The sequence below is a fragment of the Primulina eburnea genome, chromosome 7 (genome assembly GCF_022965805.1).
Source record: "Primulina eburnea isolate SZY01 chromosome 7, ASM2296580v1, whole genome shotgun sequence".
Classification (NCBI taxonomy): Eukaryota; Viridiplantae; Streptophyta; class Magnoliopsida; order Lamiales; family Gesneriaceae; genus Primulina; species Primulina eburnea.
In genome coordinates this window covers 15,300,757-15,312,067 of record NC_133107.1, presented here as the reverse complement: position 1 = coordinate 15,312,067, position 11,311 = coordinate 15,300,757, and the positions used below count along the sequence as shown (strand labels likewise).

At 36.8% G+C, this 11,311-nt stretch overlaps 1 protein-coding gene across 1 annotated transcript; it reads right to left on the bottom strand.

Annotated features, from left to right (window-relative positions):
• Positions 1 to 1,510: 1,510 nt before the first annotated feature.
• LOC140835721 (secreted RxLR effector protein 161-like) lies at positions 1,511 to 1,960 on the bottom strand. Its single transcript, XM_073201127.1, has one exon. The coding sequence runs from the start codon at positions 1,958 to 1,960 to the stop codon at positions 1,511 to 1,513; it is 450 nt and encodes a 149-aa protein (XP_073057228.1).
• Between the last annotated feature and the right edge of the window lie 9,351 nt (positions 1,961 to 11,311).

Genomic DNA, 11,311 nt, shown 5'->3' with positions numbered 1-11,311 from the left:
GTTTTAAATGATAATTTTGCATGCTTAAGTTCTGATTAGTAGGTGATTCTGGAACGGGTCACTACACTTATTAACTTAAATGTGACCCGTTCTATGATATCTGAACTGATTTTGATTCGGTTTGTTTTTTTTTTAATACCGTTAGGTTTTTTATATCTTGTAGACATCACAAATTTTGATTTCTGAACAATAAAAAAGGTTTTTCTATATTTATAAATACCTCAGTCATGCTACTGGTAAAACACAACACTTAATTTTACATTATATTTTCATGTTCCTCACTTGATTGTCAAATAGACAAATTCCAACGCCTTCCCCTCACGTGTTTGTTCATGTCCTCCAAGGCCCTTGGATTAAAATTGATTGTGATTACAATGTTGGGGAAAACCCGTAAACCGCAGAATCCATCACGCTAAATCATTAAGAATATGACTGAAAACTTAAGCGGAAGCGTACCTGAAGCCATAATCTGAATTGTTTAGAACGTGTCTTGATCTTCTAGATCTACGCGCACTTTCCTTGAGAGAATCCTTTAGTTACTCTTCAGAACTATTTTCTTAATGGGAGAGAGAATAGTGAAAGTGACAACCCGAGATTTGGAGACCATGACCCATATTATATATAATGTTTATCATTATCTTCTGATATTTCTTTTTTAGCCCATCATAAAAACATAAATTACACTTATGTCTTTACATATTAAAGGTCCACAACCCATTAGATACATTAAAGCCCAATAACCCGAAACATTAATTGATCACTTTATTTTGGGCTTAACATAACAGACAACCCACACACATAATTATTCACATATAAGTCCATATAAATAAATTGATCCAACAATCTCCCACTTGGGCTATATGTGCAACTTTATAATTATGTTTGTGAAAATAACCTTATGAGCTCAAAAATGTTTTCATTCCGAAATGTATCTATTACCAATCCGGTCCATCAATCACATCAACATATGATCAAAGCATTATTCGCTACACTCAAGGTAACTAGACTCATCAATGGTCACATATGCCAACACAACTGAATGACATGGATCATAAAGTGGATGTGTAGCATGGAAATTTCATGCAATGTGACCGTAACATGCTTATTTCCAACTGGTCCTCCCTTAACCTTATTGAGATCAAACTTTAAATCATAATCAGAGTGTGACTTAACTTGAAATTTATTTCTGCAAAAAATAAATTTACATAACTGTAACTGAAAAATATCTACAACTGAAAAGCATTTAAAATAACAAACTCCCACTAAAACTGAATTTTCTCAATTGACATAACACTCATACTAGCAGTGTGCTCATGAAACTGTTTGGGTGGTAGTCCCTTAGTAAGCGGATCCGCAACCATGGAGTTTGTACCGATATGCTCATTAGACAACTTTCCACTCTGAATTCTTTCTTTAACAACCAGAAACTTGATGTCAATGTGTTTTGAATTCGTCGAGCTCCTGTTGTTATTAGAATACATAACTGCTGATTTATTGTCACAATGTAATCTTAGTGGCTTTTCATGCCATCAATAATGCGCAGTCCCGTGACAAAATTTTGCAGCCATATTTCATGATTGGATGCCTCATAACACGCTACAAACTCAGCTGCCATGATGGAAGAGGCTATAAGTGACTGTTTAGCACTCTTCCAGGAAATGGCACCTCCAGCAAGGAGATAGATGTAGCCCGACGTAGATTTCATATTGTCTTGGCATCCAGCAAAATCGGAGTCAGTATACCCAATGATCTCAAGCTGATCCAACCTCCGATATATGAGCATATAATCTTTTGTTCTCTGTAGGTACCGTAAAACCATTTTGACTGCTTTCCAATGTTCCACTCCTGGATTACTTAAATATCGTCCCAACATTCCTGTCACGTACGCAATCTCTGGACGTGTACAAACCTGAGCATACATCAGACTCCCCACTGCAGATGCATAGGGAATCTTCTGCATTTTTGTTCCTCAAAATCATTATTTGGGCATTGTTTGAGACTAAATTTGCCTCCCTTAACCACAGAGGTATCCGTTGGTTTACAATCTTGCATCTCATACCGCTTGAGAATTTTCTAAATATATCCTTTCTGAGATAATCCAAGAATACCTCGAGAACGATCCCGATGTATCTGAATATCCAGTATAAAAGATGCATCACCAAGATCTTTCATCTCAAAATTCTTAGCTAGAAATCTCTTGGTGTCATGCAATAACTCTATATCGTTGCTAGCGAGCAGGATGTCATCAACATAAAAAACCAGAAAAATATACTTACTCCCACTGAACTTAAGGTACACACAATCATCGACCAAATTCATCTCAAACTAAATGAGATGATCACTTCATGAAATTTGAAATACCATTGTCGAGATGCATGCTTGAGCCCATAGATGGATTTCTTTAATTTGCAAACGATATTAGTTGTGTCTTTGGACACAAAATTTTCTGGCTGCACCATATAAATCGTTTCATCAATGTCATCATTCAGAAACACAGTCTTTACATCCATATGATGAAGCTTAAGATCGAAATGCGCCGCCAAAGCCATTATAATCCTTAAAGAGTCTTTCGAAGAAACCAGAGAGAAAGTCTCTTTGTAATCAATGCCTTATTTCTGTGTAAAGTCTTTAACGACAAGACGAGCCTTATATCTTTCCACATTACCTTTTGAATCCCACTTAGTTTTAAATATCCATTTACAATGAATGGGCTTCGTACCTTTAGGCAATGAGACAAGATCCCATACGTCATTGTCCTTCATGGACTTTATCTCTTCATTCATGGCATCATTCCACTTTTGACAATTAGAACTTTCCATGGCTTGACGGAAGTTAATAGGATCATCCTCCATCAATCCAATGTCTGCCTCATGTTCTTGTAGAAATACAATGTAATCATCTGGCACTGCATTTCTCCGCTCTCTAGTGGATCTCCTTAATGGCATAGGTTCTGGAAGTGCTTGAGTTTGTTCATCTGGAATGTGAGGATCTCTAATATTGTCTTCATGTATTGTGTCTTGGTCAAGGTGAGGAATATGATCCTGATCAATGTCCAAGACACCTATGGGAATATTTACATATTCCTCTTCAAAGACAATATCCCTTACTTTATCTTGCCCCGCAAACTCAACATCCTCAAAGAACCGGTATTTCCTGACTAAAAAATCGACTTACAAGTAGGATCATAAAACTTGTACCCCCTGGATCTTCAGAGTATCCAATAAAATAACAGCTAACCGTCCTTGAGTTCAGTTTCTTTTCATTAGGCTTGTAAGGTCTTGCCTCAGCTGGACATCCCCAAATGCGCAGATGTTTAAGACTGGGCTTTTTACTCGTCCAAAGTTCATAATGGGTTTTGGTCGCTGACTTAGTTGGAACCCTATTAAGGATATATGTTGTGGTCTTTAGTGCTTCTCCCCAGAGTGATTCTAGTAAGGTAGAATGACTGATCATACTCCTCACAATGTCCTTAAGCGTTCTATTTCGTCTTTCACCAACACCATTCATAGTGGGCGAACCTGGCATAGTGTACTATGGGACGATACCGTATTCTTCCAGGAATCTAGCAAAATGTCCTGGACGTTGTTCACCTGAACCGTCATATCTACCATAGTATTCACCACCACGGTCAGATCTAATGCTTTTAATCTTTAAGCCAAGTTGATTTTCAACTTCAGCTTTATAGTTTTTGAACACATCCAATGACTCTGCCTTTTCATGAATGAGATAAATGAAGCCATATCTTGAAAAATCGTCTGTGAACGTTATAAAATACTGTTGATCATTCCAAGAAGCCGAAGGGAATGGTCCCCAAATATCAGTATGTATAAATTCTAAGACCCTTGAACACCTGTTGGCTTCAAATCTCCTTTTGTTGGTTTGTTTTCCCTTTATACAATTAACACAATTATTAAAGTTTGTGTAATCTAAAGGTTCGAGAATTTTGTCCGACACAAGTCTCTTTATTCTCTTTTCAGAGATATGACCCAGTCTTTTGTGCCATAACACAACTGAATTCTCACTGGTTAATTTTCTTTTAGTGCGTCTACTTGTTTACAGGAATTCATTAAATGAAGCAATAACATCTAAAGAATAAAGATTATCGTATCCTGATAAAGAACCAGAAATCCTGATAAAGAACCAGAACCAACCAATTTTGAAACAAGAAACAAACTGAATATTCCATTTCCAAAAGAACAAGAATAACCAAATTTGTCCAATGCAGAAATGGAAATAAAATTCCGTCTAAAAGATGGTACAACAAATGTTTGATAAAGATCCAAATATATTCCAGTCTTTAACAATAATCTAAATTTTCATATTACTTCAACTTCAACTTTGTTTCCGTCACCAATATAGATGAATCTTTCAGCATCAGTTGGTTTTCGGCAATCCAGGCAACCCTGCATAGACACACTGATGTGAGTTGTTGCACCACAATCTATCCACCACGTGTGTCTAGGCACTGAAGTTAAATTAACCTCAGAACAAACCATATTCAGAAGCATACCTTTCTTAGCACGCCAAGCGTGATAATTACTGCACTGCTTCTTCGTATGCCCATCACTGCCACAGAAAAAACAACCAGAACTTTGATAATCACGCTGATTCTTATTTTGTTTCTTCGGAGGCTGTGTATCCGTAGCTTCTTTATTCTTCATTTTCTTTCCTTTAATCTTCGAGGTAGAGGCATAATGAGCACTTTCTGTCTTGTCTTGCTTCAACCTTTCCTCTTCCTGGACACAGTGCAAGATGAGCTCATTCAAAGACCAAGTCTCTTTCTGACAGTTATAGCTCACCTTGAACTGGTTAAACTGAGGAGGAAAAGATATCAAAACCAGATGCACTAGCAAGTCCTCAGAGAGGTCAAGCTTCAGTGCTTTTAATCTTGAAGCAAGATGAGACATTTCCATAATGTACTCCCTGATGTTGTCCTTACCTTTGTACCTCATTGAAACGAGGATTGCCAAAAGTGTACCAATTTCAAACTTTTCACTTTTAGCAAACCTCTTTTCGAGGTCTTGAAGGAAAGCCTTAGCCGTATCAATGTCGCTAGACATTGTGCCCCTGAATGTTTATGGAATGGCCTTCTTCATGATCATCATGCACATGCGATTCGATCTCTCCCACCTTTCAAACTCCTTCTTTTCATCAGAGGTACTCTTATCCGTAACGACAGGAGGAGAGTCAACCCTTATCGCAAGGTCCAATTCCATGACTCCGAGAACTATTAATAAATTCTCTTGCCATGATTTAAAATTAGAGTCATTTAACATAGGAATAGAATTTATGTTGGAATGAATATTTACAGGATTCAAATCTGAACAGAGAACAAAAAACAAAATATACATGCTCAACCAAATATCCAAATAAAATAATCAATAAATTCAAATAATGTAAACCCCATAAACAGAATATCGAGCACTCCATTAATGTTTCATCTTTGGACAAAAGATTAACTTTTAAGTGATATCTTGGCGCAGTAGTCAAACACTGATAGTAACTATCATGTCAAATAACAATCTTCCTTTGGACCGATTTATTATTCACATGAAAAACCGAACAACTATCACATGTTTACCACCACAAGTGCATATGTAATTATATTAAATATTAACATTCCTTTGGGTCGATCAATATTCATATAAATCACATAAACCCAAAAAATCTTTTTGTATTTCAAAATAAAATTAATTTCCATAAAAGAGGTCACTTTGGCGACATTTCATTTCAATTAATCAATTTTAGAAATACATATAACCTTATCATTATTTGAATAATTGAATATTCAACTTTAACCGAATAAACATGAATCGGGGAAGAAATTCTGTACGGTTCGTGTAGAGGCTCGTATTTCGTATTTGAAAATTTGCGGAATAATTTAATTTTTTTATCCTTTTAAATAAATACATGCCTCATTCATAATAAACTGATAAAAGATTTAATGTTTTAAAGTAGCAGCGGAAGTAAATAATGTTTTCAAAACCACAACTTAAAAATAATTCATCAACGTGAAAACTGAGTTTGAATAAAAATAGTGTGTGCTGAAAATGAGGTCATCGGGTTCCTACTACTGCCGACCCAAGCTAAATCACTGGTCCCCGCCCTCGGTCTCAACCTCATCAGTACCTACAACAGTCAAGATTAGTGAGTCTAAAGACTCAACATGCATATATCATGAATAACAAGTAAATATATCATAAAATTTGGCGTAACGTAAAAATATCGTATCGTAAGGCGTAACGTGAAAATCGTGTAATGAATAATTATAAGTACGTGCATATCTGAAAAATCGTACGTAAAATGTTTGCTCGATAGAGCCCTGTCGTAAAATAGCATATCATAATTTTTCTGTTGAGAAAATGTTTTACGCAAGTGGCCCGTAACATAACATGAATCGTCTGATCAGACTAAATCACAGTATACTGGGCGGTAGAGATCATCACAGCCCTTGGACTGGATATCCGTACATATACATGAACATGAACCGGTCGTAAGTCACTGGGTGAAGTAATAATCCCATAAGCTGAAATCACATAAGCGTGAGGTGGCCATAAGACATGTCACATATATCTCTTCTATTTTTATGCACGTAATATAATTATTATCCTATTTAATTTTACCAATTGAATTGAATCGTTCCCAGGCTTGCTGCGACCTAATTCTAACATGAGACACATGCAAATAATCTCAACTTGACCAACACTATCATAACCGAACCAAAAACGAGACAATTACGCCCAACAAACTTAGTATCTAACCATGACTCCGTACCAACCCGAACCAACATCGAACCATCATTTAGTCATGATTAAAATACACCTAAAATGATAAAAAAATAAATATCAAGGGCTGTAATACACGAAAATTGTGCATGGAGGCCAAAAACATGAAACGCTATTTCGAGAGTCACTTTGGCACATAGCACCGTAAATTCTTCTACGACCTCTAAATTTAACCAAATCACGAACAACCAAAACACATGACCTTCTTAACTCAATGAGGCACTGTCCAGTCCAAGGACATAGGCTAAAAGCCAACCAAGAACTCAAACATGACCTCTGAACCGAAGACAAAGTTTCTGTAAAATTCCAGCCGCAGCAGCTTCGCTTGAGTTGCTTCGTTTACAAGGCTAATGGCCATTGGGGCTTGAACCACCGACCAGAGCCTCTTCCCAACATCTTAAGATATGGTTTGAACCATGGATAACGGCCCTAGGCCAAACACAATCCAATCAAACACCTAGGACAACACGAAGCTCAAACCGAGAACACAAAGAAAAATTATGTACGTACCATGCGATTGTTTGGATCGCTTGCTGTCATGTGTCATTCCAGTGGTCATATGCTTGACCATGGCTCAATCTAGACATCATGAGGTATTGTTTGAACCATGGCTAAGGGCTAGAAGCCAACCAAGATGAAACGTCCTCATCTTTTATTGCTTTAAAAGTACTAGAAATTTTTTTTTTCTTTTCTATCCTAATATTTTCGAAATTAACAACTACCCACAAGAAAATATTTTCATAAAATATTTTTCCCTCTTTAAAATTAAACTTCAATCAACTAGTATAAAAACTTCGAGTGAAATAATAAACTTGTCTATTGTTTTGTCAAAACTAAAAAGCAATAATTTGAAAAGTAAAGCCCATACTAAACCTCTCAAAAATATCTCAAAAAGCTTAAGTAAATAATCTTAAAAATCTTTAACATAAATTCATAAGTCATAATCGTAAATGCGGAAAAGTAGAAGCGCTGGTCCTCGGGTTGTGTGCACCTTCAGTCCAGTAGTATCACCCGTCAAGTCCTCCCTCAGAACCACCTGCATCCATCACACCTAGTGAGTCTAAAGACTCAACACACCATAATCTTTATAACGAGTAATACGTAATACAGTCAACATATAACGGTGAAAAATATTTGTACTTAAAATATCGTTTTCATGAAGATGCATAAACATAAACATTTTCGTAAACATTTTCATGATGCATAAAACTTTAAACATAAACATTTTCATGACATGCATAAATAAACCTTAATCTTTTCCTTTTTCCTCAACATGACATAACATTTAAACATGATCATAAACATTTTCCTTTTCCTTTTCCTTTTCCTTTTCCTTTGTTGAATTCAGATCGTTAATTGTGACTTTCCTCTCATGACATGACCTCTCGATGGATCCATCAGAAATATAACCACAGTACTGGGCGGCGGGGGACACCAGCAACACTCTCACCGGTCAAATGGGCCCTGGCCTAACATGAATCGAATAGAAATATGATCGTCAGGGCTCCCAATGGGCTTTCCCCTCACGACATTCCTATCCTAACCTCAAACCTCATAACCTCTTAACCTCTTGTTCGCAATATGGAAACACGATCGTCGGGCTCCCACTGGGACCATCACCCTCACGATATCGCCACCATTGACGAACTAGTCACAATCACTTCACATCCTTCAACACTTTTCATTCACATCACTTTATAAAAACGTGCATAACATAACATTTTCATTTTCTTTGAAACCAAGCATGCAACATGTATTTTAAATGTCTTTTTCAATCATGAACATTCTTTAGACATTTAAAAAAAATCAGCATTTAATCATGAGAAATTCATAAACATTTCAAAATCATCATAATAACATAGAAACAGCATTTCGGGCACTGCCATGACCTTTACTAAATTCCCGATGTAAAATGACCGTTTTACCCCTGGCTTCGACATTTTACGAATTCGACTTTTTCCTTGATTTCATCACTCTAATATGTCCCAAATAATTATTTAAGCTTATGTGAATTTGTCCATAATTTTATTTAGCTTAAACATTAGACTTTTAATTTATTCCTTAAACGAAACGTATTAATGCGATTTAATCCCGAAAAATCCCAAACCTCATCATAAAATTCCCAAATCAGAAACTTAGACTTATAATAATTATTTAAGCTTAAATCTAATTTTTCATAATTTTATAAGGCTTAAACAAGGCTTTTCAATTAATTCGTTAATTAACGTTTCGTGCGGCGATTAAATCCCGAATAAATCCAAAACTCGTTATTTTGATCCCAAATTTTAAACATAACCTTTTTATGATTTATTCTACCCTTCCAAGTCATGAGCCACCCCCGTGGACCCTTGGATCAATTTTTCCTTCTTATTTTCGAAATATGACCCTCACTCGAACACACCGAGCCATCTCTCAATTTACTTGAGCCACACCCGAGCCACTTCGAGTCAAAACCTAGCCAACCCATCTAGGGACCCTACTGTGCAAGCCCAGCCCATAAAACAACCCCTGGCCCGCTCGAAAACTCCCTGGAAAGTGAACACAAAATCTGTGTATGTGTGTGCATGAGACTCCAAGTGATTCTAGGACTCCTAGCCAACCTAGGACTCTTCCAACCGAACCACCACCAAGCCCAGACGTCCCCAACCAACCCTGGACAACGGCCAGCCTCTACCCAGACCAGCCCCAAGCCATTGAACCCCACGCACGAAACACAGCAGCTACACAGCAGCTGCTCGCCCTTAGCCTTCCTCTCACGCCCTCATGCTTCTGCTCGCCTTGCCTGAACCCAACCGTACCAGACCTCAAACCAGCCCCTTGTGCCCCTTCTTATGACCCTAAGGACCTAACCTAGCCCAGCCCAAGCCCCCTGACGAGCCATGCAAGGCCTAGCCTCCTATTCCACAATAACCGATCACCTTAACTCCTAAACACAAACTTTCTGTCCAGCTTGCATGTTTCTGGTTTGCTGCTATTATGAGGGAGTTCTAGGCCTAAAAACTTATGGAAAACGATGTCTAAACATGTCCTAATCATGGCAGCCCCATTAGATCACATAAAACATGATTTTTGGAATTAAAAACACAAGTTTAAAGCATGAGTGTACATAGTTACGAAAATTCAGAAACTTATAAACAATTTTCGTGCATCTAGTAATTAAAAGGATTATATGATATAATGGATGAGAAAAGGAGATTAAGGTGTGCCTTTGCGTTTTAAACGCTCGGATATACGACGACGAAGAACGGAGGGACGACGAGGCTTAGAGCTTTACGAGAAGACTTCCAAAGCAAGCTGCTGCCGTTTTCTTCCAGAAAATAATTGAAAGTGCCGTGTGTGTGTGTCTTGAAAGAGTTTCAATTTTAAAAGAAAAGTGGCCGATTGAATTTGTAAACTAGAATAGGTTTATGATTTAGAATTGAATTTTAAATACTAAATAAATCCCCAATCTAGATTTAGGCCCATTAAGCCATAAATTAAAGCCCAATTAAATTAATTAGGATTCAATAAAAAAAATAGTAAAGTTTTCTTTTGAATAAAATGTGAATTTAATAGCCGGGTTGCTAAAAAGCTCGCATTTTATTTAAAAATCAAATACCGCTAAAATTTACGTTCCGACGTATAAAATCACCTCAAAACCCGATACTTTCAAAAATAATAAAAAGCAACGGCCATATTTTAAATAATTAAAAACAACTTTTTAATAAAAATCATCTTCTATTTTTCAGCCCTCGGTCCCCGTTCCTCGATCGCAACTTGAATATTCCTTAAAAATACAATTTTAATGCAACCAAGTAAAAATATAATTTTAACATATCAATATGCACCACATAAATAATTAATGTAATTAAAATAATTTAACTACAATACAAAGGATTTAATAATTGCGCGCATGTGGTTTACGTGGACTTTAAAATTTTCGGGGCGTTACACAAGATCCACCCAACACTCAAATTCGAAACTACTCACACAAACTCGGAAAAATGAAAACCGAAGGGGCTGTCTTGTGTTGTTTGCTTTAAAACCGATGGGACCATGAACAAGCTATGAAAGGTCATCTTGGTCATGTCCTAGACATGCTAAGGAAGGTTTCTAAGCATGGTTACATGCCCAAAAGCCAACCAAGATTCGAACCTCCTTGAACAATCAAAAACCAGAAATTTCGAGACTCAACTTGCAATTATGGTGGAGTTGCTGTCAAATCTTGAATCCAGCGATTTGGGGGCTTAAACTAATGGACCAACATGATCCTAACTCACTCTAGTACATGCCTAGATGCAGCCTTGAATATTTGGAACCGAGACAACTCCCGAAATCACAAAACCAACAACAACCGTGAAGCACAAGGAAGGGAGCCGAAAAATCTGCACTGTGTTTTCGAAAATTGCGTGACATAAATTCGGTTTTTGCTTCAAGATTTATGAACATAACATGGTTTAAAATACGTATATGACTTGATTGAAGAGCAAAAGATAATATAAACATGCGTTGAATTTGATTTGAAAGAAAACAAACGATTACGACGA

What these genes read in the sequence shown, in the direction of transcription:
- LOC140835721 (XM_073201127.1), bottom strand. Translation starts at nt 1,960, where the DNA reads ATGCAGAAGATTCCCTATGCATCTGCAGTGGGGAGTCTGATGTATGCT.